This window comes from Folsomia candida, unplaced genomic scaffold (genome assembly GCF_002217175.1).
Source record: "Folsomia candida strain VU population unplaced genomic scaffold, ASM221717v1 Fcan01_Sc015, whole genome shotgun sequence".
Taxonomy (NCBI): domain Eukaryota; kingdom Metazoa; phylum Arthropoda; class Collembola; order Entomobryomorpha; family Isotomidae; genus Folsomia; species Folsomia candida.
The window spans coordinates 2,195,611-2,223,083 of NW_019091207.1; the positions used below are offsets into that span (position 1 = coordinate 2,195,611).

The following is a 27,473-nucleotide window of genomic DNA, read 5'->3' on the forward strand; positions in this document are numbered from 1 at the left end:
CTCAATTCGCATCCATAATTTTCTCTCCCCAATTGCACACCACCTATCGACCAACTCACTCTCTCGCAAAACTTCCATCAGTTGGTTTCATCCATAATATGTTTTGAGCCAATCCAGAATTAGACCACTCCAAAAACATTTGTTTTTTCTGGTCGTCGCCCTTCGTAATTCATAATATAGAACAAAAAATCAATTTGCAATTATGACCATTTTCGCTCGTGGGAGTGCCGATGTAAGTTTTCGAATCGCTTTTAATAACTTATTTTTTGTAACTGATGTACTAATTAATTTATTTGCATAATCAATAAACAAATTTAATATTTCTAGGTGGCAAAATGTTTCTCCCGGCGTTTGCACGCAAGCCGGACGATGTCCGCGGCCATGTCGAAATTTGACCCGGACGTTCCCCTCCCGTACAGCAAGCTGAGAAAGAATTTCGACGTTGTTAAAAAGCGACTCAACAAACCTATGACATTGGCTGAAAAGATTTTATATTCACATCTCGACGATGCGAAAGGTTGGGATTAATTAATTATTACTAATTAATTAATGACATCAATTAAATGGACGTATTCCTTTCAGGTCAAGACATCGAACGTGGCGTGTCTTACTTGAGGTTGCGACCGGACCGAGTGGCTATGCAAGATGGTAATTAATATTTCCTTAATTAATTATATGCAAATGTAGATAAATTATTCAACATCACATTTTCAGCCACCGCTCAAATGGCCATGTTGCAGTTTATTTCGTCCGGCCTTCCCAAAGTCGCCGTCCCCTCCACCATTCACTGTGATCATTTAATCGAGGCGAAAGAAGGAGGGACGAAGGATTTGGCCAGGGCGATATCAACGAATAAAGAGGTTTACGATTTCTTGGCGTCGGCCGGTGCGAAATACGGGGTCGGATTTTGGAAACCTGGAAGTGGAATCATTCATCAAATCATTTTAGAAAATTACGCCTTTCCAGGATTACTTATGATTGGTAAGGAAGTTATTATTAACTACAAGTAATTTTCCATTATCTCTTTCATTCATGCATGCATTCAGCCTCATCATGATGAGTCATCATCCCATTATATTTACATTTAAATGAATGATTTGTTATGGTTTTATTTTCATGATAACTAAAGGTAAAGGTCTTATGTCAGGGTACATCTGAGATACTACTGCCTCCACACGTATATTGTGGGTACAGAGTTCTCGATCATTGTGCTAAGTAGCAGACTTTATACTGTATTATTTATCATTTTGGCCTCCTTCCAAAATGGTTTTGTAACAAAACTGTTTCATGCATACGCTCGATTATATTACGTAACGTAAGGTTAACATTGATTTCAAACGTCACGTGACAGAGTATAAAAGTCGTGAATGTAATGTGATCAGGAATAAATGAACCTTTCCTAATATTGTATATACTAATATCAAAATTATGCTTTTCCCCTTAGGTACTGATTCCCACACCCCCAACGGAGGTGGACTCGGAGGTCTCTGCATTGGCGTGGGCGGCGCTGATGCCGTCGATGTGATGGCTGACATCCCGTGGGAGTTGAAATGCCCAAAAGTTATTGGGGTCAACCTAACGGGAGCCCTGTCAGGATGGACCTCGCCCAAGGACGTCATTCTTAAAGTTGCCGGTATTTTGACCGTGAAGGGAGGCACTGGAGCTATCGTGGAGTATTTTGGGCCTGGAGTTGAATCAATTAGCTGCACTGGAATGGCCACAATTTGCAATATGGGTGCCGAGATTGGAGCTACCACCTCCGTTTTCCCGTATGGTGGAAGGATGAAGAAGTATTTGGAAGCTACAGGTGAATTTCTTGCAAAATCACAAATTTTCACCTACTTTCGTCCCGCATATATTTAAACTCACAATGGAGGTCTCTCAACGTGTGCTCTCTGATTCTGACCAAATTAGAGTCAATTAATCGCAAATTTAGCTAATTTGAAATTGGCAAAAGACATTACTCACATTTAGCAGAGATATTTGCATCCAAATAGGAGAAAACGCGCAGTAATTGGAAAGTGTAAAATTTGTTAACTTTAGGACGCATTTTCGTCTCTTCGATGCAAATATCTCTGCCAAACGTGCCCATTGGGAGATCGTATCTTTCGCAAATTTCATACTACTTAAATTTGTGATCGATTCACACTATTTTGCCCAAAATCGGAGAGCATTCGCTGGAATACCTTCATTCTCAATTAAATATGCCACTTCTATAATATAATACAAATGATATCGCATTTTTTAGGACGTCGCGAGGTGGCTGCCGAAGCAGATAAAAACCAAGACATTCTAATCCCTGATAAAGGAGCTAATTATGACCGACTCGTCGAAATCAATCTCAGCGAACTGGAGCCACATGTAAACGGGCCTTTTACACCCGATTTGGCTCACCCGATTAGTCGTTTAGGAGAAAAGTTAGTCAAATTCATGTGAAAATATGAATTATAATTCTTACTTAAAATATAAACCTTTTTGTCCACAGCGCAAAAAAAGCTGGCTGGCCTATGGACATTAAAGTTAGTCTGATTGGAAGTTGTACAAACTCTTCTTACGAGGACATGGGGCGTGTCGCTTCTATTGCGAAAGAGGCCATGAAATACGGACTTAAGGTACAGTCAGCCATGCAAATTAGTGAATGAAGATGCAGCAAGTTAAAAATAAGGCTTCTAATAATATCACAATGTTTTCAGTCCAAAACTGAATTCCATGTGACACCCGGGTCTGAGCAAATCCGAGCAACCATCGAACGCGACGGAATTGCTCAAACTTTAAGGTAAGTGGATTTAAATAATTAGATTAATTGGGGAGATTATTAGATTAATTAATTATTAACTATTACAGAGAATTCGGTGGCACAGTTCTTGCCAATGCTTGCGGTCCATGTATTGGACAGTGGGCTCGACATGACGTGAAGAAGGGAGAAAAGAACACCATTGTCAGCTCGTACAACCGAAATTTCACTGGACGCAATGACGCAAATCCGGCTACGCATGCTTTCGTCACTTCCCCCGAATTGGTGGCAGCTCTCGGTAAGTTCTAATTAAGATTAAGAAAAATCCATTTATAAAGCCTATAAAGAAGACAAAGTTAACATTGGACTCAGTGATTCATCACCAAAATCGTCAAAATCTACACATTTTTAATCATTTCTCGGCTTTGGGAATTTATTTTAAAATTCTGGACGACAAAATAGGCAGTAGTTCGATTAATAGAATGGAGGTGAGGTTTTTAAATTAGGATAATCCAGTTTCGATAATCCAGTTTTTCTGAAGACTTCTTAAACTTGAGATTTTCAAAATCTGGTATATTTTTTTTAATTGGCAATAACCTCTGCAATTTTGTTGTCCACAATTTCTAAATCAATTCCTACTCTTAGAGCTTACAAATTATCTAAAATGAGCTGATTTTAACTAACAAAATCATTTCATATTTCAGCTCTCGCTGGAACGCTAGACTTTGATCCAAGAACGCAAAGTTTGACCACTGCTGATGGGAAGAAGGTAAAATTATCGGAGCCGCATGCCGACGAGCTTCCAGCCAGGGGATTCGACCCGGGTCAGGACACGTACCAAGCTCCTCCCGCGTCTGGTGGAAATCTTAAGGTTGTCGTTGACCCAAAATCGGATCGTTTGCAACTCCTGGACCCTTTCGCCAAATGGGACGGGAAGGACTTGGAAGACCTCTTGGTATTGATCAAAATTAAGGGAAAGTGCACCACAGATCACATTTCCGCAGCTGGCCCATGGCTAAAATACAGAGGACATTTGGATAATATTTCTAACAACATGTTTATTGGGTGAGTACTTACTTGCTAAAGGATGAAGTGAAACCACGGTATTCCGACCCCGGGTTTTACAGGGTTGGGGTTTTACTGGGTTTTACTGGGTTATAAATTAATAAAACCCAGTGGGTTTTACTCAGGTTTTACTAGGTTTTACTGGTTTTACTGAGGTTTTACTGAGGTTTTACTAGGTTTTACTAGGTTTTACTGGTTTTACTGAGGTTTTACTCAGGTTTTACTAGGTTTTACTGGTTTTACTGAGGTTTTACTGAGGTTTTACTAGGTTTTACTGAGGTTTTACTGGTTTTACTGGGGTTTTACTATGTTTTACTGAGGTTTTACTGGTTTTACTGGGTTTTACTCGGGTCTTACTAGGTTTTATCTAAAATTCAAATAAATTCAAATTCGCACCCCTCGTTTGAGGAAAATAAGATTTTGTAGAGAATGTACGGATGGGTTTCACCCTTTTGCTACATTTCGTTTGCAACGGTTTATTAGTAGTGGACAAAAATCATAAACATATTCATTCAATAAACGCCTCCTAAATGAATCATATTAATTTCTGCAGGGCCATCAATATTGAGAACGACACCGCCAATAAAATTAAGAATGTCCTGAACGGAGAATGGGGGGGAGTTCCGGATGTTGCAAGACAGTACAAAAGTGAGTATTCTGATAGCCTTGAGAACAACCCATATTATGCATTCACATATTAATCTATCTTTCAATTCCAGGCCAAGGAAAAGGTTGGGTAGCAGTTGGTGACGATAACTACGGGGAAGGAAGTAGTCGAGAACACGCAGCTTTGGAGCCAAGGTGATAATATCCGGTATCAATTAATCTCGTCATAGACGATTGACTAATTATTATTTTTACAGACATCTTGGAGCCCGTGCCATCATTGTTAAGAGTTTCGCTCGAATCCACGAAACTAACCTGAAGAAACAAGGTCTTCTTCCATTGACCTTTGCCACCCCAAGTGGTACGATATTATAGAAGATGTTATTAAATGGTTTTGTAGTATTTTATGAATCATTTTATTTACATATTTTCTTCTTTTCCTTTCCCTCAGACTACGACAAGATTCAACCCGGGGATAAAATTAGCCTGAAAGGTTTGGCTCAATTAGCTCCGGTAAGAATTTTATTTTAATACCAGATTTTATTTATTCCTATGCTATTTCTAATTAATAACTTTTATACATTCATTCTTAAAGGGCAAGCAAGTTGACTGCGTAATCAAGCACGGGAACGGAAAGACGACCCCGATTAAGTTGAACCATTCTTTAAATCAAGGCCAAATCGAGTGGTTCAAGGCCGGCTCAGCCCTCAACTACATGAAACAAGCAAAGAAGTAAATTGCTGACAATAATATTACCTGATTCTTTTCTAAAATATGGAATTATGGTGATCAACTTGACTTGGCGTCACCACCACCGCGAAGAATTATTAGATAGTTTCATAGATAGACAATGTGCAATTTAGTACGTTTCTTGCCGCTTATTGTCGTCGTCATCTTAATATATCATTCATTATATTACGTAAGATACGTGTACCTTATCAGAATTTCTGTTTAGATGATAGAAGATGGTCCAAGAAACGATTTACAAATAGTTACAAACACACATGGGAATTGTTAACTGCAATTAGTGATACGGAAATATGGAATTATTATGTTCAGTCTCTAGTCTCGGCATAGAACAAAAAAAGACTATTAAAATACGTACGTTATAAAATAATTAAATAAATGCATCCATATTTATTTCATAAACATTCAAGGGGACTTTGCCCCCCAGAAATTCAGCAAAATCGTATTATCTTCATAAAAACCCCTCCTGTTCCTATCTCGCAATGCTAATGTCCCCACATGTCCCCCCCCCACACTTCCTCCGCCACTGGTCACAAATAACAACAACAATTTTGCAAATTATCGCGAAATCTAATTTGCATGCGAATTTAATACCACATTTTTTACCCAACTGCATTGTCGCACTTTGCCCCATTGCTCCACATTCTGCGTCATTTCAAACTAATAAATACCCAATTTTCTCTTTGCGCCTTTCCACTTCACAAAAGAAAGTTAATTTTTTGATTATCAAAAATTATCCAATTAAAAATAGCAATAAATAGTTCGGAAATCAATCCATATTAAAATCACCCTCTGATTTGTGGCTTATGTTCAATCTGAAGTGAAAAGTGAGGTCAAGACAAGAAATAATATAAATAAACTATTGTACAGTAACTTTATAATTATAATATCATATTATTAATTATCTAACTGACAAGTGAAAATGTTACGAAGTTGACGTTCTTCCCACTATCAGTCGAAACCTAGTGTGGGGGTTTTAAGCCGAAGAAATGACGGACATAGTCGCCAATGTGCTTAACTCTGTGAAAAACTTCTTTTCACAGCATTCGCCTTTCGGAAATCCAGCCGCCGCCGTTGTACCTCCCCGGGGGCAAGTGAACGGACGAGTGCACCGTCATCAGCTTGAATTTGGACAAGTTCCGAGACTTTTTTCTGTTTCGAGTGACGACAATTATTCTAGGAAACGTCCCTTCGAAAGAATAATCGAAGTTGAGCAAGAGTACGGACAAAATTAGTGTTATCTTTTATACAAATATTGTAATATTTAAATTATGTATCTCCTTATTTGCTACAGGATAGAACTAACTGACGACGAGGACGAATGCTCTCCCAATAATTCCCATTTTTCTCGTACTTCGACCCACGATTATTTCCCGAAACGATTCAAAAGTTGGGCTCATGATAATACGTTTGAGTTTTTTGATGAGATGCATAAGAAAACGAGGAGTGCCTGTCCGAACCCCAATATTCCCGGCGTAGAACGCCAGCCTTGGGAGTTTAACTTCCCCGAGCCCAAAAGCCAAACGGGCAACAAGACATCAGACATAACACCATCCAAGAATAAGACATTGAAACAGAATAATGTCGCTTCTTCTTCCTCATCTGCTCCTCCTCAACCTGGCGGTATGATAAATAAATACGTAATTGGCGCTAAATTATAGAGGTTAAAATAATTATATCTTCATTCAGATAAGCATCCGAATAATACATCTACGCCAGCCGGTATGCGTGAAAGTAAGACGAGGACTTCAGGAAATCACGTGGGTAGCAGTTTCTCTGGAAGTCATACTTCGGGAGCTAACAAGACTAATAAGGTGGTTATATTTCTGGAACACTTATCAACTTGGCAAAATTTAAATAATAATAATACGCCTTTATTATCCTCAATTATTAAATTAACGTAACGTCAAATATTTCAGGATGTGGAACTAATTACAATAATTGATGACGACACGATAGCAGTTGATCATCATCAAGCCTCATCCTCATCCCAATTTACTGCACGTTGCAACAATAAAAAGAAAGTTGATACTGTGTTACCGCCGAACACTACTTTGAAGAAATCCTTCATGTCACTATTATGTAATACAGGAAAAAAGGCAGTTGATCCGATTTCAAGCGTAAGTTGTACAATTAATAATATTAATTACTCACCATCTCAGCGTATGCTCTCAGATTTTTATTAACGAGTGTCAATCAATTGCAATTTTTTTGGAATTTGCAAAAAAAACGCGATCTCCCAGGTTTGGCAGAGAGATATTTGCATCCGATGAGGAGAAAACGCGCAGTAAATTTGGAAAGTGTAAAATTTGTCGACTTTAAGACACGTTTTCTCCTCTTCGGATGCAAATATCTCTGCTAAACGTGCCCATTGGGAGATGGTGTCTTTTGCAAATTTCATTCTAACTAAATTTGTAATCGATTCACACTAATTTGCTCAAAATGGGAAAACATACGCTGGGAGACCTCCTTGTCTACATATTAGGATGTTATTGTTGGATATCGTTGCTTGATGGATAAACCATTCAAAACATGCTTTTTTGCAGACTATTCGTTTAGAAGAAAAAAATGCGTATAAGGATATGCTTCTAAAAGCGGCGGCTAAAAAATCGTCGTAAGTTTCGCCAATTGGAATAATTTTCAATTTAACTTTACAATTTTGTTCTTCCTTACGATACCTACTAATTTCCCATTACAGGATATTTGGTAGACATTTGCAACGATCCAAGATTAACAATTCTGAAGCCCTAGCACTTTATCACAACTGGCCGGCCTCTAGTCCAACAGTGTCGTTTAAATATGGACGAGAATCCAAAACTTTGGGGTTATCGGAACGAGTGAAACAAGACCTTCGACTTTTCTCGACACCCACCGGATCAAGATCTTCAACCGGCAGTACACCAATTGGATCATCATCACCACCCATTTTGATTGACTTGGACGATGAAGAAAAAGAAAAATCACAGCAGCTTGTACCATCCAACAATTACAAGTTAACATCACCACCACCAAGACACCCGGCCCCCACAGCCTTGTCCCTTTCAACTAGTTTCGCAGACCTGGATGACGCCTTAAATTCAACGAAATATGAATATTACACGGATGAAGACAGTACTCCGACTCCTGATCCTGACCAGAAAGCGATTTGTGGCAGTGAGGAAAGCGATCAGCTGCCGAAAGACGACGACATTGTAATTTTATCGGAAAAAATAAGGGATAAGTACAGCAGTAGTCGGATAAATAGTCTCGCTCTGGAGCAAAACCTGTCACCCTATATTAACAGATCGTGGCTAAGCGGAGTGTAAGTTGGTCAACACTATAAAATTTATTCCAAACTAGAAAATAACGATGATTCAATTCTCATATTCGTAGCTCAACATTGCGGCGTGATTATCAAAAACGACTAGACCGAGAAATACAAGAGCATTTACAAACCGTGGACGTTCTCAACACCGAGTCAACGCTGGAAAAAGACCTACGCGAAGATATTCGACGGAAATTAACCTTAACCGAAATTATCGTGCTTGAAGAACCTCCTCCAAAATTGCCCGATCTAACGCAAGCTATACGTATCATTATTGACACGGCGGTGAGTGAACAAAATTACTTATCTAAATCTAATTAGGAAAGTGGACTTGATTAGAATTCTTATAATTATTATAGAAACGACCTGGAAGAGATGACGACATTCTCGCGAAACGCTTCAATATCGATTTCACAAGGGGAGACGTGAAGACTTTGGCTCCATGCAAGTGGTTAAACGACAATGTAAGATTTTTTTATATTTCTGCAATTTTTAAATGACAAATTTCTGCAGATTCTAAATAAAACCATTAATTTCTCTTACTCAAGGTTGTCAACGCGTATATGGAACTCATTTCGCAACGAAGCAAAGCTCAGCAAGATGTCCCCAAGACGCACGCTTTTACAACTTTCTTTTACCCTAAACTACTTAAGGAAGGGTATTCCAACGCGTTGAAGCGTTGGACGAGAAAGGTAAATACTTTTACAGTTTAAACTATGCATGATCCCTGAAATTTTTAAGTTATCCCAATCTTTATTTCTTTAAATTTTAGGTGGACATTTTCGACCACGATTTACTAGTTTTTCCAATTCACTTGGGCCTCCATTGGTGTTTAGCTTGTGCGGATTTGAGACATAAGACTGTCAAATATTACGATTCTCTCGGTGGTAAAAACGACAAATGTTTAAATGTGAGTTTAATTTTAACCGTAGTTAAGTTTGCCTTGTATAATTGCTCGTGGATTAATTATTTTTATTTGTTCTTCTAGGCGTTGTTGAACTATCTTGCTCAAGAAATGCGAGAACGTAAAGGAACCCTACTTAATAAGGAGGAGTGGGAATTAGAAAACGTGGATGACGTACCCCAACAACAAAACGGCAGCGACTGTGGTGTCTTCACGTGCAAATTTGCCGAATATTTATCCAGAGATGCGGACTTAACATTTGTTCAGGAAAACATGAACTATTATAGGGAACGAATGGTGTACGAAATCATAGAAAATGATCTTATGTACCCGTAATAAATGAATGTGCCATATTTGCATAGCCTATATTTTTAACTAGCAAAGTATAGCCGTAGATTTATACGGCATTTATGTTCTGTATTATTAGTAAACTTTGTAATTAACCTTTCACTTTACAAGTTTCCATTTCCTTTTGAGGTTGATCTACACATATAATTTTGGAAATTTTTTCCATCTTCAATTACTTATTGCTATCACTAACCTACCTGCTTAGTTAAGCCCGCATGACGTATAAAACTTCGTATTTATAATGAAGCTACTACTTGTATGCAAATCTATTGTAAGTATTTTTGTAAGGTATCAAAAATATAATAAAAATTAAATTAACCAATTCAATGAACGAATATAAGAATAAACTTATGATGATTAATAATTATCAATGAATGAAATATTTTAAATTTACTCTCTTTATTAGACCGTTGTAATTCATAATCACATACATATTGCACAAACTATTCTTTAATAATATATATTGATTGATTGATTCATTGATTAGTTATTGTCGTTCTTATTACATGCTTGCAAAATTTGGGAACAGTATCAGTTCATTATTGTATTTACATATTATTGCTAAATAATTATATACTCTGCTTGCTACAGAACAAGTCTATTGGTTGGTAGGGTCATTTTGGCACACGTTTAGCTCAAATAATTCGTTGTATCAATCAAGTAATTAATTAATAACTACTATTTTAACGAAGCTCATAAATACATAGCTCAATCTTCTTAAATAGCTGCCAATAAATATTACGACTAAAGTCTTGCTCAGCCACCAGTCTCAAAATTTGAGGACTGATTGTAAAATACATTATATATATTCCTCTGATATCATATTAATGACAGAAACCGAGAGAGCAATATGCAAATTGAGTTGAAGCAGAAGTTGGGGTTGCAAATTCTAAATTATAGCTCCTAAATTTTGCAGATTCATTACTATGAAGTCACGCAATTAATGATACATATGACTAAATATTAGAAAGTTAGACTTCACCAGCATCAGCCGGAGGTGGTTAGAAAAAAAGCATGCAAAAAATGAATATGAATGAACCAAAAATTATTAGAACAGAACATTGACGACAATAAATAAATTATATGACACATTTCATTTCAACTCTTATAATGACTTTGACTCATTTTCCTTTTGATTGACGTCGTGGTGGAGCCGTAGGAGGTTCAGACGCGGCAGAAGTGTCCGAAGGCGCAGGCGTAGTGACCTCTGCGGCTGCTGGGGCGGGAGCGGGTTCAGAAGGCGCAGGCGTAGTGACCTCTGCGGTTGCTGGAACAGGTTCAGATGGCGCAGGCGTAGTGACCTCTGCGGCTGCCGGAGCGGGAGCGGGTTCAGAAGGCGCAGGCGTAGTGACCTCTGCGGCGGATGGAGCGGGAGCTGGTTCCGAAGGCGCAGGCGTAGTGACCTCTGCGGCTGCCGGAGCGGGAGTGGGTTCAGAAGGCGCAGGCGTAGTGGCTTCTGCGGCTGCCGGAGCGGGAGTGGGTTCAGAAGGCGCAGGCGTAGTGACCTCTGCGGCTGCCGGAGCGGGAGTGGGTTCAGAAGGCGCAGGCGTAGTGGCTTCTGCGGCTGCCGGAGCGGGAGCTGGTTCCGAAGGCGCAGGCGTAGCGACCGCTGCTGGAGCGGGTCCAGAAGGCGCAGTTATCTCTGCCGGTTTGGACTCTGTTTGCTCGGAGGCTTGCGGTGCAGCGACTTCTGGCGATGCAGGGACCGCTTGCGACGCAGCGGCCGCGCGCTCTTCGGCCGCTTGTTTTTCTTCAATCAATTTTTGCTCTGCGACTTTCTTCTGCTCAGCCAGCTTTTTCTCGACGGCGAGTCGCTCCTCGGCTAAAACGGCCTCGTCCACCTGCTCTGGTTCAGTTTTGGTTGTTGGCGTTGCCTGAGTAGGAATAGGATCACTGGTTGTTGTTGGTGGTGCCGGTTCTGCTGGTTTCTCACTTGGTTCGCCAGATTCTGAAAATATGTGCATTATACATATTGACAATATAGCTTATCTAGTTAAATGAATTGAATTTCGAACATTTGTAAGTAAACTCACTGTCAGCTTGTGCCATCGACGCATGAATTTTTTTCATAATCTGCAATAATCAAAGAAATAAGGAATTGAATTTGAGTGATGATTGCAAAAATAAAAACGGCGTAAAACTTTTGCAAAAATAAAAACGGCGTAAAACTTTTGCAAAAATATAAAAACGGTGTAGAACTTTGCAAAAATAAAAACGGCGTAAAACTTTGCCCAAGAATTAGCAACATTTTGAATTAAATCTAACTTTAGTACCAATTAATTTAACCAAATTGTCTTATTTATGAGGATAAACATACAAAGAAAAATAGTAAAAAAAACACCTTATCGAAAGAATCCTTCCCCAAGTAGTCGATGTGACCCGATTCCCACGCATGTTTCCTCATCTGCTCCTCAAATTCAATCTGTTTATCCGATTTACTTCCTTCCAGCGACATTTTTGCAAATGCTCCGGCAAGTCCAGCCTAAAAAAGTTTGCGCAATTTACGGATTACTTATAATTCATATTAACTTAAAATACTCTTAACTGTAAAGAGTAGCATAAGAAGCGGAGGCAAAAAATATATGTAAATGGCTTATCGTTAGATCATTATTCAAGCACAAAACTAAACTAAATAGAATCCCAATGCCTGTTTGTGGTCGAAGATATGCATATTACGTATCCCTCATTGCCATTTTCATGCTTATCGGCAGCAATCAGTGTTTCGGGTTTGGCACATTTCGAGTACTGCAAAGCAAGAAACTGGAGAAATACAAGGTGCAAGAAACTGGGAGAGAGTGCAAGAAATATGCTTATGATAAGCAGCTTATCCGTCCGAGCGTCCTATAAGCTCTAGCGGCGTCGATTCTCGCGCCTTGCATTTTTTGCAGGTCAAAATACCTGCAAGAAACCTTCCCGTTCTTTCTTGCAAATGTTTACCCGCACCCGAAACACTGTCAGCAATTATAAGTAGCTTATCCCAAGCAATTTGCAGTTTGCTGCTGCTGCTGCTGCGGTTTTTTTTCATAAAACTTACAAACCCTGGTTCTTTTTCACTTTGATTTTGTTCAATACTTTCGGACGATGATGTAAAACAAGCAACCGATTCATCGGAAGGCTCTTCCAGAGCTGAATTTGATTCTAAATTAAAAATCATTGGAGGAGGAGGAGAGGACGATCTTATGGAAGGTGCCGTTATTACTGGCGTCGTCGTCTCTGGCGCAAACCTTTCAATTGCTACACTTGTCCAGTGAAAGATGGGTGGTTGAGATTGAGATTGATCTGATTGAACAACTGCTGGTGGTGGATGATAAGACGATTCATGAATTTGCAAACTGAACGAACTTGGCTCTGAAGAAGCGTTGGCCGTGGGCGTGTGAACGTATAAGAAGGGATCCTGTACCTGTTCTGCCTCAGCCTCAGTTGCCGACTGATGACCACCTCCGCCCTCCATTCATTAAACACCAAAACGGTTAGTCGACCGAAGAAATACTAATAATGTTAACGAAACGGATATGTAAACTGTAAAAAAGAGATCATGAATCATGACTCTTGACTGAAAGATATGGGGGCAATTCTGTGTAACATATGCTCTAGATTTGCATAAAATGATGAAAAGTTCTCAATTTTGAAGCCTATTTTTAGAATCTCAAAAATTCAAAAGGTCCAAAACCTTGTGTGTTGAATAGGGTTAATTGTTAACAGACACAAAACTCACAAGATAAAAAAATATAGCGAATAAATTATCTTTCTTACCATTTCCGGCGACAATTTATTGTGCACATCGGTGCGAAAAATATTCCACCAAGATTGTAGAAGCTCCTAAAAAAATGTAAGTCATAATTACTCATAAAATCAAAATATTATCATAAAAACCAGAAGTGCAGCCTGAATTAGCCCGAGTCAGGGTGTTCTTAATATCTAATCGAGGTAAAGTACCACAAGTAGAACCTTTTTATTTATTTTTCGACACATTTTGCTCATCTTCCTAATTTAGCAAATTCTACGTGTGTGCAAAATTTCAAGTCGGGAGGATAAATTTTACGAGCCTAATCGATAGACAGACAACCATGAGGGGTAAATAAGCCCCGACTCGGGCTAAAACAGCATTATTCTATCTGTTCAAATCAATTATACAAACTGTTTTAAAGCTGGACATTGAACTTACGAACAAATGTTCCTGGCCGGATGGGGCTCGAACCATGCCAGTCGAACTGTCAAAATACATCAACCATGGTTTTTCTGGGCCAATGAAGTGGACGATTTTCACATTTGCACCAAACCTAAAACAGAAATTCATGATAAGTTAAAGTTAAATAAACAGAAGCTCCAAAACTCATTTCTTTCAGCAATAATACTGGGTCAATAAATCATCCATGAATGAATGAATGAATCAAGTCTACAAATGAAGATATGATTGAGACAAGGACGTATCTAAATAATTCTACACCAGTAAATAAATACCAGACTGTGCAGAGCATACAAACATGGGCAAAGTGGCCGCGGAAGGGTGGGGACAATACCCCTCAGTTATCCCCATCATCTTCCCATCTTACATATACCTCTCCCACCCCTATCTACACTGTTAATGTCCCCACTGGTTCCGCGGCCACTTCATCTGCAGTAAATTAATATGCAGAGTAAATTCCTACACACACTCAAGTTCAATCTCAACGAGTGGATAAGAAAGTGGGTCACCAGGAAAAAAATTCAGATGCAATGCAATACGCATATGTCTCTACTCTGACTTATCTGTATGGATAAGTACGTCTGTAGTATTGGAACTGGGCTGGCTTACGTACATTTTGAAGGCAGGTAGATATGTGTAGGCGGCGGACGCGACCATGTTGTAAATGAAGGGCAGATGACGGCTTATATCCGAGACAGACCAGTCATTAAAGTATAAGTTCAAAAGACCTTGATCACCACCTAAAAAACAACTATTTTTAATAACAAACAACTCTACCCACGACGTACAAATACGCTCAAAATTATGTCATAATCAGAGGGCGGATATGTATTTATTTGCAACTTTTCATTACACCGACGGCCAAATTTTGTGGTGTGTTCCCTAGCTCTTAAATACAGATCACAAAATATTTTGTACATATTTCTAGGTTTTCAGACATAAACATAAATATTTCCGCTGTTTGTTTGAAAAATAGGGAAATTTTTTACGTATTTTTTCATAAACGCATATACTTTGAGACGAAATCTGTTTGCTAAAAAAAACTGGACCTCAAAAAATCCAGAGTGTTACATCTAAAAATACAAATTTTGCGAAAATATTTTTCTTTTCGTACATGCTTCACGCATATTTTGACCGTTTTTCGAAAATATTAAGCACATATTCCAGCCACATATTTTTCTTAAATACACATCCCCCCTCCGGTTTTATTAACTCTTATCATAATTAACGTCAAAATTACCGTCGAACGACCCCCTGGCAATTGCGAATGCCAACAATTTATCAAAAGTCTCAATTGACGGTTTGAACACGAAGACGCCAGAGTTGAAGCAATCCGGCCATCCGACATCTGGTGAAGCTGAAAACTCACTACGGTCAAACAGTTCATCACAATTTTGCAGGATCTGCAGAAAGAAATTAAATAAATATTGACCCACATTACATTTAGCAACATTGCAAAATTCATGCACACATACATACTCGTCGGTCATTGTATTTTTTGCATTTTGCTCTACATAAATATCTACCCGGGTGTGATCCGAATCAGATAAAATAATCTTGTCTCTCTCATTTTAAATTTAGATCGTGACTATTTAACTGCACATGCATACATGCAAGAGAGTAAAAACGAATGAATGAAAGATCGTTCCTTCTTCTCACCAGTGTGTCAGCATCCAAAAATACACATTTCGAAAACTGCACCAGCTTCCAGCAGTGGAGTTTGGTAAAAGTGATTCCCAACTCGGGGCGTGTGAGTAAAGCTAAGTTTGCAGCGTCTTGGGAGTCAATGATGTTCACGTCGTAAACCACGTCAAATTCACTCGATAATGCTTTCCTGTGAAGGCAATGTGATTGTAATGAAAATTCTTTGGCTTGGTGGCCGCGGAAGCGTGTGTGGGGACAGAGGGACAATGTCCCCAGGGGCATTCGGTGCCCCCACAGTGGCGGCGGAAGTTGTGGGGACATTAGCATTTATAAATTGGCGGAGGAGGAACTTATTAAAATGGGCAAGATACGAATTTGCTGAATTTCTTGGGAGGGACAATGACCCCTTGTCCCCCTGCTTCCGCCGCCACTGTGTCCCCATCAACTGCCCATGTTATATAAACCCCTCCCATCCTAGAAGGTCAATGTCCCCACGCCCGCCCCCACGGCCTATTCAGCCAATAGTATAGCCTCTAAAACTTCTGAGAAGTTATTTCCGGGTTTTAGAAAATAATACAAAATATTCTACCAGGAAGCTTTTCAATTTTTTTCAGACTATTTAAGATTGGCTGACCAGCTTCCGCGACCACTGACGACCACACCGGCGTAATATGTAGACAACAAACCTCATAGGAACTGACACTCCAGATGTGACCATTACCACCAACTTCCGGGTCGTGTTGACGCGCTTCAAGGATCTCGAGACGACGAGGGTCCCCAAGGCGTAGGAATCGTTCGTCGCCAGTGTAACCCATGCTTCGTCTTCTCCTATTTTTGCGTAATAAAATATTCCTTTAACTACCAACCTACCCAGAGAAATATTATCAACAATTGTCAACAATTTCATACCTGGCATCTTAACCTCGTTCCACGTATATAGCGTATTTTCCTTATGAAAGACTAGCTAATTCTCAAAATATAGTCGGTAATACTAAATAAATTTAATATGCATGTATCAAATATATGTAACTTTACTGCGTTATAAATGCGACGCACGAACACAGAACCAGCTTTAGCAGCCGGCCAAAGAACTACTAAACTAATATGAAATGAATGATCAAACATATACGTAATCTCGGCTTGTTTTCAAGTTGAGAATCTCGTATAAGAGACGAAGACCCGACCGAAACTCATCCGATGACAAGCGAAGTCTTTTACATACGTACGTATCAAGTATCAAGACTTCTTCAGACTTCAGGGTTGGAAGTCTTATGTATTTACGTACTTTGTTCATAGTCTGCATGCTAAAAGTGCATTCTACGACGAAATCAAATGACGTTTTCTGAACTGATAGATATGCATATTTGACCTATTTATAATTATCCGCTAATGGTCCTAGTCCTAGCATGTAATGTACTTTTCATCCTTTAAGATAGCTTTTTTTGACCGACCGGCCTGTATTGCTTTAGTACCACGGTTTTCAGCGTGGCATTTAATTATTCTCGTCTAGTCTTGTCCAAACCTTCCAAACTATGTCCCTTGGAATATACCTTTTTGATAACTACTTACCCAGAACTACGCATCTGGGGGAGTTTGATGAGGCACCTTTGTTTGGAGCGTCATTCTTTTTTCCCCGTTTTCCAAATTCATTTACACATTATCGAGAAGAACATCGTACCGTTTTTCAGTTACATATCTAAATAATTGCGTCGTATTTCTATTTACTTTCCTCTCTTGACACCAATTTGGTTATATATGCCACGAATTTTGCATCCCCCTCCTGATTAATGACAGCAATCAAGAACAATATCACTTTTTTCGTTACACAATTTATTTACCTGGCTGCGTAACGAGTCCAAAAACAAAATAGGTAACTGCGGAAGGCTGGCGTCCATCTGTGGCGTCGCTGGTCAAACACGCACATTCAAACGAACGAACGTTCTTCTTGTAGCGTAGACTCTTATTTAACACGACCATTCATGTCGACTCAGTTGTTTTCCCCACAAAAATTCCCAGAATATTTCCACATTGTTCTCTTTTATGTAAACATTGTACCACGCACATTTATTCATTTATAGTATTTTAGACTTTTTCATTTTATGACGCATCATCGACAAATTTTGATTAGTGAGTGTACCATTCTCAAACATCGTCAAAAATTTCAAAGTTTTCTCAATATTTTTCAGTATTTCTAGGTTTTCTTCAAGATCAATGTTTTTGTAATATTTTAGGTATCACCTAAAAATATATAATTCGTCTAATTTTAACAAAAATATATCAATATGTAGTTCGATGTGGAATATTACACGAAAGACTGGACTCCAAACAAAAATTCTCGAAATTAGGAAGGATTTCTGCACTTTTGCAAAAATAAATGTAATGATTCAACTCCACTTTGTATTTTTGCAAATATATTTCGCATCACACAAGTAGTCAAAGATGCTTTCTCTTAAAGTCAATAATTATACTTTGCCTTTATTTCAATCAGCTATAAAAAATCATTTTCATGTACTAGCATTTCGGCTATTTACAAAAATACGTGGATAAATTTTTTTTGACAAAACCCAACAAATTAATGAGCAATGAATTAAAATAGAAATGTAAAAAATTCTATATTTTGTATTTTCCCCGTAAATATTTTCACCTTTCTTTTCATATGTACATATTTCTTCGATTTTGCATAACTAAAATGCATGCATGTATAAAACCAGCTCTTTTTGGTCAACAGGATTGACATGACATAACACCATTTACTTTTCCCAAAGTAGTGAAAGTGTTTCACGTAATCCCACCGTAATCACGCACTTTTTCCATAAAACCACTTTACCTAATGGGTCCAGTCCAAAAACACGGAATGGTCAGAAAAAAAGAGAGCACGTGTCAATTAGCATTTTAGTCGCGTCGCATACCTATTTATTTCCTTGTCAGAGAGGGGACAAAACCATCTCAATATCTGCCCATCCAGCGCGATTAGATAGATGGTTATCACCCCCACCACGAAACAAAATTCGGGCGAACAAAAATCATGCAACGATTACTACGAGACAAAACGGGAAACGTTTCCCAATCCAGGTTTTGTGCTGGAGGAGATATCAGCAAATTTCTTGTCTCAATTTCTCAAAATTTCATAGCGTTCTACTTCAAATTCCTGAAATTTCTGAAAGCTGATAATCAACATTTTTCCCCTGGAATCGACTTTCTCTTTTCAATTTCTGAAAATTTTAAATCATTTTCCAAATATTTGTTCCTGAAATTTCTTAAAGTTGAACTTCAACTTTTTTCCCTGGAATCTATTACACCGACTTTCTCTTTTCAATTTCTGAAAATTTCATACCATTTTAAGAATATTTGTTGCTAAAATTTCTGAAAGTTGAACATCTACTTTTCCCCCTGGAATCTATTACAACGACTTTCTCTTCTCAATTTCTGAAAATTTTTGGGGAATTGCATTTTTAACTTGAAAAATGGGTGATCCCGAGGCGAAAGGAATGATGATAAATCCCGTGATTTCCACAATATCTGGCCCTTTGTCCCCACAACTTCCCCCCGCAACGAATAATAAGATCTCCCCCCTCAACACTACAAAGTTTGGCTGCTCACCAACCTACATTTGCAGCGTGCCTGGATTTCTCAGACTTTTGAATATTGTAAGCGTAAAGTTTTTTCTGTAAAATTTCATAAAAAAATTACACAATTTTCAACTTTTTTCTTAAAATTTTCCACCCAAAATTTCTAAATATCAATTTTTTCGCAAAATCACATTTTTCCAGACAGTTCCATTTTTTTCTTAAGAAAATCTCCCAAAAATATCTTGTAATTGTTCACCCAAAATTTTTAGATGTTTATTTTTTCGAACCCAAATTTTTCCAGGCATTCGGCTTTATCGCATTTGGTCTTTGGTTACCCGGATATCCGCATGAATTTCTCGGAGAACGGATCAACCAACAAACGGGCGACACTGAAAAAGGTAAAGGGAATAAAGCTTTTACTTTTTTTGCAAAAATCTGCATGTGCAAATATGTAATACGTCGTGAATAGGCTATGGAAATGGATGGACACGCGAACCTCTCAACCAATTTGTGCTGGCAGCGATTCTAATCTGTTTGGGAGCTTCGTGCGTCATGCTTATCGGGCTCGTCATCGTCAAACAGGCATCCGTCGATTGGAACAGATTCGTATGTTAATAACCTCCTTCACTTCAAATTCTCATGAATTCACAGTGTTTCGATTCTTGCGGGTTTGCTACATTACTTGCAGTGGAAAGCATAAAACGCAAGAAATGCGAGGTGCAAGAAATTGGGAGAAAGTGCAAGAAATCTGTACCATCTAGCCACGCGCCGTATGATTATGCGCGGCGGGGCGTCGTTTCTTGCGCCTTGTATTTCTTGCAGGTCAAAATTTTTACCTGCAAGAAACCACTTTCCCCCCGCTATTTCGTACAAGTGGTTACTTGTACCAGAAAAATTGCATTTTTTCCTCCCAGGGCACGTGGGAGAAATGGGAAAAAACAATTCTTACCGTGGGAAAAATTAGAAAAACTTGATGTTGATAAGAGAAGCTCACTCAAAACGTGGCGAAACGATATCCCAAAGATACACTTTTTCCCAATTCCCACCCTTTTAAATAGTACTAAAAAGCGAAAACCCCAATTTTCCAATTTTCCCCATATCCCGAGCACTGGTAAACAAGAAACCGTTAAAACCACACTATTTCCCCACTCCACTACTAAATCCCATTTTCCAGGTCAAAATATTTACCTGCAAGAAACCACTTTCTTAGTGCATTTCTTGCACTGCAAAGCAAAAAATGCAAGAAATGCAAGGTGCAAGAAACTGGGAGAAAGTACAAGAAATGTGCGGCGCCGTACGAAGTACAGCGGCGTGGCGTCGTTTCTTGCGCCGTGCATTTCTTGCAGGTCAAAATATTTACCTGCAAGAAACCACTTTCTTAGTGCATTTCTTGCACTGCAAAGCAAAAAATGCAAGAAATGCAAGGTGCAAGAAACTGGGAGAAAGTACAAGAAATGTGCGGCGCCGTACGAAGTACAGCGGCGTGGCGTCGTTTCTTGCGCCGTGCATTTCTTGCAGGTCAAAATTTTTACCTGCAAGAAACCACTTTCTCCCCCTTATTTCTTCTCTCAAGCGGTCACTTTCACCTGAAATAATATGCTTTCAAAATTCAATTTCCACAGAACAAACTTCTCCATTTCGGGCTCGCCGTGTTTTGCTTCATCGCTGCGATCTGCTCCATTTTTGGGGTCTGGTACTTCAACGAGAACTGCTGCCACGTGTCGATGGATTGGGAAGGAGTCGGATTGTCATTCTCGGTCAGAATTTTCCCACATTTGTTGCCAATTCTTTTCACATACCTATTATGTAAATCAGCACATTTTTCTCCGATGGAAACATATTTTACAATTCTGGACAGCAAATTAGTATTCCTCCTGAGTTGCCAGTTTTTATAAATACACACTCCAGTTTTTGGCAGTTTTTGGCAGTTTTTGGCAGTTTTTGGCAGTTTTTGGCAGTTTTTTTTAGGACATCTCAAGTTAAAGAAGCCTTCAGAAAAATTGAAAACTGGCTTAAAAAACCTTATCGCCATTCTACTAATCAACTTTCTGACTATAAATTTGTCGTCCAGAATTTTAAAATAAATTCCCAGAGCGGCCAGAAATGCTTAAAAACGTGCTGATTTTGATAATGAGTCCTACCGACGTTACCTAATTTTACGTAAACTAATTGTACATTTAGCTTTCTGCGGGTGAGACGAACTACGTGCGACACTGTTACTGCTACTTGACCAAGTACCTCAACGTTGGCGACCAGTTCCAGTCCTCCGTCCGCGAAACCATTCTCTACGAAGCCACCAAACACCCCGACGTTTCCGGCTTCGATCACCACTGGACTTTCATGGCGCACGACTTGGATCCTCATTTCGCAGCCATTGTAACAATCTTATTCAACAAAAATGTCACCTTTTTATGAAAAATATCTCTAATTTTAAAAATTTTTCAGTTTATCCTCTTCCTCAACTCGATCTTCTACTTTCTCGGATTTCTCTTCTCAAAGTCAAACAAGGTCTAAAAAAAACAAGAATTACAAAATTGGGAACATTCATATTAAAATTGGGAGAAAAATCAAAACCCATCATCGAAAAAATTGCAATTTTGCAAGGCTTAAAACCTGAAAAATTCTAGGAAACTAATTCGACGACATATGTGGAAATTTTTCAATATTGGAAACTTCACAAAATTTGCAGACATCAAAATTAAACGCACCATTGCAAAATTTAAAATTTCACAAAGCTTAAAACCTGAAAAATCCTTAAAAACAATTACGAAAAAATCACTATTTTACTGCTGAAAATTTCATGCAAAAATTCCCGAGTGATCCAATTTCTTCACTAAAATTCCCAAAATTCGACGCCCAATATGAAAAAAATCAGTATTTTACTATATCATATTTCTAAAAAGATTCATGTCCATCTGCATCCTAATTTATCTCTAAATGCAAATTTTCAAATATTTTTCGTAATATATTTTAATTGACTTTATTTTCCTATCTTCACGATTAGCATCATCATATTGAATATTTTGAATCGGGTAGTATTTATTTATTTATTTATTTATTTATTTATAATATTATTTCCAACTTTTAAATATAATATTTTGGATCACGCTGAATTATACAATTTAAGGTTTGTAATAAGGTAAATCGTAATCATATAATTAATTAAGTTTAATTATATATTTAAATAACTAAAGTAGTTATAAATCGGTGTGTAATTAATTATACAAGTCAAGTCAAGTAGTTTTGTGGTGTGTGTGTAATCAACGTGCCTAACCAATCTATGGTAAAATTGCATACCCACGTGCTTTACGCGCACGTGGTGGAGGATTGGATTGGAGAGAGAGAGTACTTAATTAATTCATAATATTTAGCTAATTATCAATTAATTAATTAACTATATTTAACCCATTTTTTAATTGATTCATCTCCATTATAAATAATTGATTGTTTCTTAATCTGGATTTTCACCTGGATATTGGAACAATTAATTAATTAATGATGCAAGCACATCAATATTTTGCTATACTTATCTTATAGAATTACTGACTTTAATATATGTAGATAAGGTAAACTTGGCTTATCTTACGTTAAGTAGATAGATATTCCTTCTTGCAAATCATAATAATTTTTAGCACGAAATTTTTTATCATATTTTACAAATTTCTAAATAAAAAACGGCAGCCACAATTTAAAAAGTTATCCATTCATTTTTTTCCATAATTAACAAGGGTATCAATTTTTAATTAATTAATCCATAAATTAACTTTTTCTCTTTGTAAATTTAAAATTAATAAGACTTTCTCTTTTTACATAATTATTTTAACAAGATTTCAATTTCAAAAACTTGTTAAAATATTCATGTCTTTAACTTTTGCTTGAAGCTCAATCAATCTTGGATCACTTTTCAGTTATTTTTTGTTCAGACAGAGTTTAATTAATTAATTAATTAATTAATTAATTACCAAGTAAAAAGGTGGTGGCTGGCATATTAAATAAGTAATTTTTTATACATGTGTGTATGTAAATCTCCTCAAAAATTGATATGATCATTTTAATCAGTTAAATAAATTGGCAACTTTATCATTATTCATTATTCGCAAATCCATTTTTGCAATCAAAAATCCGTAATATTTGTATTTTTTAGCACTCGCTTTGAAGAATAAAGGAAAAACTGATAATTAATTAATTACCGTAATTATAATTATAATGAGCGATCAGAAAAAGGTGGCATTAAATTAAATCATCTTTAATTTCCTCATTAAATTTTAACTTACAATTTAATTTCTCTTTTTTCTTTCAAAACTAATAAGTTCGATAGAAGAAGAAACCTGACTGTTTTTAATCGTTTATTTTAAAAAGGTGATTAAAAACGGGCCGATTAAATTCTTTCCCAAATTCGTTCCCAAAAATTGGAGAAATTTCGATTTCATAAAAATCTCCAAATTTTTGGTTTTACGACTGGAAAAACGAATTTAATACCGTTTAAAAATCACGTCCTTATCTAGTCACCGGGCGATTGCTGTAGTGTGTGTGGCTCAAAAGTGGGGGTGGTTTCTTCACAAATCTCGATTTCTTTTTTGCAGAAATTTTTGCAAATTCGCGAATTTCTTTCTCCCAAAAATTACCCACCCACCCACCACAATTTTCCCCACTCCTTCAACACTGATTGTATATAATTCTTACCTTATTATAAAATTACCTTATCCGTTAAATAAAACCTTATCTTATCACTTTCTACTAACTCTTTTTAATCCCTAGTCTTTTTCTTCATTTATTAATTGATTGGCTTATCTTTTTTTGTTAGCTGGTGTTCAAACAAACAAAAAATTAGATAAATTTCCAAAAAAAACTAATTAATTAATTCAAAACAATTAATTAAAAGTCTTAAATGTATCAAATTCAGGTCAACCTAAATTAATTATTAATTTGTAACTGAGCCTTCTCCCCCAAAATATAATAACCTCAAATAAACCCTTAATTAACCAATTAATTAAAAATAAAGAAACTGACTTGATTCAATTACAATTAAAAAAAGAAGAAACTAATCAACCCGAATTAATTAATTAAATTTACATACACTTTTAGACATGATGATGATTAGGCAACAGAGCGATGATGATGATTATGATGACGTACTTACAAATATCAGTTCAGGGATGACTTTAATAAATACTTAAGTAACTAATTAATTATAATTACCCTACTAATTAATCATGTAAAATGTATGTGCATCCTTAATTAATTACCTGTTTAAATAAAACAATTATGTTGTATGCAAACATTTCGTCCTTCACAGAAACAGTTTTTTAAGTCCTTACTTGCATATGTAACTTTCACTTTTTTGTTTAAATATGACTTTAAATTACTTACTTTCGAATTTTCCCTTCCTGTATGTATGTAAATGCAAAAAGGCTACGGTTTTTTATTAGTTTGATGTATCAATAAAGCACTCTTGACCAGAGAAAAAGTGAAGATTTTTTCAGATTCAAAAAGCTGCACGTAATTAATTATTTTAAGAAACGTAAATTATTTTAGTATGAAAAAACAACAAGTTAAACAGGTCATATCAAAAGTTTCCGAGCAAATTAGTAACTATTTTTTTAAGTATCGATATTTTTTCTTTAAATATTACTTTGCGAGTTGCATAATCGGTTGGATCATAAGGAAATCAATTAAGGCTCTAATTTAAGGCTCTACATAATTTAAAAAGGTTCTCTCATTTGGCTGCTTATGGCTTGTGCTGATTATGCTAAATCTATGTATGTAATTCTCACGTGAAAAAAATCGAACTGGCGAAAAAAATTCGCACACTTTTCTGCAGAAAAATTCTCACCAAAAATTTTACACAGAACTGTATAATTCTGTATACTCTAGAGATATCGTATGGAGAATTTTGCACAAAATTCCCACAAAGAAGAATTGTCCCCAGAAATTTTGCACAGAATTGCATAATTCTGTGTACCTAAATATATTCCAGAGATATTATTTCTGCACAAAAATTCGCAATTTTTTCAACACAGCTCGATTTTCCCATGAGCTTTTTAAAGTCAAAAAGTTTCCCTATTTTTTAATTGTCTTCTTTAAAAATGATTGATATCTTTTGCAGTGTAGTAAAAAGTTTTGAGTTTCAAATCCATGAATATTTCCTAAAAATAGCAAACTTTTATAGTAGCAGAAATCGATATCGAGGGACAACTGGAAGAAGAAATCCTGGCCAATTTTACTTTCAGAAATTATGCAATTATTTTTTTTCTAAATAAATAGTTAACTTATAACGCGACACGTATTAAAATAATATCAAACTGGATCTCACTCTCAAGTGTCTGACCAGACTTTAAAAAAAATTCACTGTTTTTTTCGCAAATTAAAAATTGTCTTTCCCAAATTTCAATTAAACTTTTTAATTGTATAAATTTCGCAAATCATAATAATAACAAACAAACAAAGATTACTTATTTTTTCTTCAAGCTGTATTAATTATTCAACGGGATTTTTTTCATAAGTGACAAGATGATGATAATCGAGACCATGATAAAGTGTTTTTTTTAGTAATTAATAAGTAATTAATTAATAATTAGCATCAAAATTTCCTTACTTTATCACCAATTCTAGAAATTCTTTGGCAAAAAGTGTGTTACTAGATTTTTTAGGTCTACACCTAGCATAAATTTTTGCATATTATTCTCAATTTTGCATAATTTTCGCACACCCCCCACAAAATCTTGACTTTTGATATCTCTCTGACTTATGTATTTTACAAGCTAGTTTTTTATACAAGTTTTACATGGAACAATTTGCATAATAATTATTTAATTGATAACTCATTTAAATATTTAAATTACCACCACATTTTTTTATACAACTACACACACGGAGAGACATTTTCATAATAATGATTAGATTTTAACAGTCCTTAACTCTTAAGTGATTACGTAATTAATTAATTAATTCTTAATTTAATGATTCACAAAAAAGACACACATTTTTTAGGAAATTAAGAGAAAGGTTTCGATTTTAAGTTTCAATTTGCATAATTTTTTTATATCCAATAGCCCCTTAAAATTAGTGAATAATTAATTAACCTCCTTAAAAGTCTTAAATTTGGGCGTGTCGTAGCATATTTACATATTTACGAATTAATTAATTAATTATTGTGTGCAAATCGTGCAAAAGACAAGGGTCCAGCGTTGTCTGTGCAGTTTTTGCAAAAAAAACAAAAACAAACAAACGAACAAATCTGCTTTTTTTCAAAATTGGACAAGACAACGAATCATTTTCAAAAAACACTTTTCAATTTTTCTTCTTTTTCTTCTTCGTATTTCAGGAAACCAGTCCCTCCCACAAGAATTCAAGGAAATATATATATCCATTTTTGAAAACAAAACCAAGTCAAACATACATAATTTCTTAAAAACTATGCCTAGAAATTTTACCCACTACATAATTTGTGTACACTTGACTTTTAAGGTTCGACTTTTACGATTTTGATTGTAAAATTTCTTAAATTCCAATCTCAATCCGAATCCACTTTCATTCCGCACTAAATCTTAATCACATCATCATTTCCATACTTTTTTTTAAATAGCTTAACAATTATCGGGAAATATTCATAAAAGACATGACATATGACGTGACATTGATGATGATGACCTCGTGACCTCGTTCGTTCATTCATTTATTTATTCATTAAGTGAGTGAAGGGAAAGAGTAGAATCGTGGTGAGTAGTATTTAGAGTGAGAGATTGAAGGACTGAAGTTTATTTATTTATGTATAGAAATTCATCAAGAGGAGAAGACTGTCTTGTTTTTTCTGGAGCAACTGATTTGCATATATTTGATTATCTTATCGATGGTTGTTCGCAGATGCGGCGGCGGCGGCCGCTGGAGGAGTGGGCGTCGCCGTCGTGGCAGTTTTCCCATTTCCGGGCGGTTTCCCTGACGTGGAAGCTTTTGCAGAGGCAGCCCCGCCGGCCGGGGTCGGACCCGCGTTCGGCGTCACCGGCGAGCCACCCTCGCTCCGTGGGGGCATTCGCTCGTTTATCGCGTCCAGTCCGCGCGCCTCCTCGAACGACATTATCTTGTGGTTTGCAGAAAACCCTTGCAGAGCTAAGGGAAAAAATTAAGGGGTTAAAAGTTGCAAATATTTGTTACTTTTTGGGCGAGGTGGATAAAATAATTTGGCAAAATGTACAACAGTTTGAGCCCCGTGCTTTCAAGGGTCTGGATTTCCAGGGCTGGTACAAGACGAGAAATTGAACATTTGAACGTTAAAAATGCGTAAGTCAGTTGAAAATACAGATTTTTTTCAAGAAATTAACGTTTTAATCGAAGTGAAAAATACTTAATTTGGAAAAAAATCGTGAAAA

The 27,473-nt window shown here is 36.8% G+C and overlaps 5 protein-coding genes across 9 annotated transcripts in view; 3 read left to right on the top strand and 2 right to left on the bottom strand.

Annotated features, from left to right (window-relative positions):
* Nucleotides 1–72: 72 nt before the first annotated feature.
* Nucleotides 73–5,527, top strand: LOC110856295 (aconitate hydratase, mitochondrial). Its single transcript, XM_022104777.2, has 15 exons — nucleotides 73–232; nucleotides 328–517; nucleotides 583–648; nucleotides 715–981; nucleotides 1,445–1,807; nucleotides 2,249–2,417; nucleotides 2,486–2,612; nucleotides 2,694–2,776; nucleotides 2,845–3,032; nucleotides 3,439–3,799; nucleotides 4,353–4,447; nucleotides 4,519–4,600; nucleotides 4,663–4,766; nucleotides 4,857–4,918; nucleotides 5,001–5,527. The coding sequence occupies exons 1-15, from the start codon at nucleotides 203–205 to the stop codon at nucleotides 5,139–5,141; spliced, it is 2,328 nt and encodes a 775-aa protein (XP_021960469.1). The 5' UTR covers nucleotides 73–202; the 3' UTR covers nucleotides 5,142–5,527.
* Nucleotides 5,528–5,816: 289 nt separating this feature from the next.
* LOC110856294 (sentrin-specific protease 1) lies at nucleotides 5,817–10,083 on the top strand. The gene is made up of 11 exons (XM_022104776.2): nucleotides 5,817–6,371; nucleotides 6,447–6,775; nucleotides 6,842–6,966; nucleotides 7,072–7,272; nucleotides 7,699–7,766; nucleotides 7,851–8,453; nucleotides 8,525–8,741; nucleotides 8,816–8,920; nucleotides 9,005–9,148; nucleotides 9,229–9,366; nucleotides 9,445–10,083. Exons 1-11 carry the CDS (start codon nucleotides 6,142–6,144, stop codon nucleotides 9,694–9,696), a joined length of 2,412 nt encoding a protein of 803 aa, XP_021960468.1. The 5' UTR covers nucleotides 5,817–6,141; the 3' UTR covers nucleotides 9,697–10,083.
* Nucleotides 10,084–10,097: 14 nt separating this feature from the next.
* On the bottom strand, nucleotides 10,098–16,643 carry LOC110856296 (glycogenin-1). Of its 2 annotated transcripts, XM_022104778.2 has the most exons (11): nucleotides 16,448–16,643; nucleotides 16,225–16,366; nucleotides 15,554–15,728; nucleotides 15,135–15,297; nucleotides 14,508–14,634; nucleotides 13,874–13,988; nucleotides 13,462–13,527; nucleotides 12,743–13,153; nucleotides 12,050–12,190; nucleotides 11,742–11,781; nucleotides 10,098–11,656 (listed from the first exon to the last, which is right to left on the bottom strand). In XM_022104778.2, exons 1-11 carry the CDS (start codon nucleotides 16,452–16,454, stop codon nucleotides 10,830–10,832), a joined length of 2,214 nt encoding a protein of 737 aa, XP_021960470.1. In that variant the 5' UTR covers nucleotides 16,455–16,643; the 3' UTR covers nucleotides 10,098–10,829. The 2 variants fall into 2 exon arrangements, with proteins under 2 accessions (XP_021960470.1, XP_021960471.1); XM_022104779.2 differs by lacking the exon at nucleotides 12,743–13,153 and having other exon boundaries at nucleotides 10,146–11,656; nucleotides 16,448–16,642.
* A 1,774-nt stretch (nucleotides 16,644–18,417) lies between these two features.
* Nucleotides 18,418–22,334, top strand: LOC118437684. The gene is made up of 6 exons (XM_035856965.1): nucleotides 18,418–19,185; nucleotides 19,409–19,505; nucleotides 19,577–19,713; nucleotides 20,730–20,864; nucleotides 21,289–21,483; nucleotides 21,553–22,334. The coding sequence occupies exons 1-6, from the start codon at nucleotides 19,003–19,005 to the stop codon at nucleotides 21,619–21,621; spliced, it is 816 nt and encodes a 271-aa protein (XP_035712858.1). The 5' UTR covers nucleotides 18,418–19,002; the 3' UTR covers nucleotides 21,622–22,334.
* Nucleotides 22,335–23,148: 814 nt separating this feature from the next.
* Nucleotides 23,149–27,473, bottom strand: part of LOC110856429 (serine/threonine-protein phosphatase 2B catalytic subunit 2) — a 54,627-nt gene continuing 50,302 nt past the window's right edge. For 3 of the 4 annotated variants that reach the window (XM_022104912.2, XM_022104911.2, XM_035856963.1), the window contains one exon: nucleotides 25,131–27,213. In XM_022104912.2, the coding sequence (XP_021960604.1) occupies nucleotides 26,951–27,213 (263 nt within the window). In that variant the 3' untranslated portion in view covers nucleotides 25,131–26,950. Of the gene's footprint in view, nucleotides 27,214–27,473 lie in introns of all 4 variants that reach the window. The other variant, XM_035856964.1, reaches the window with a different exon arrangement.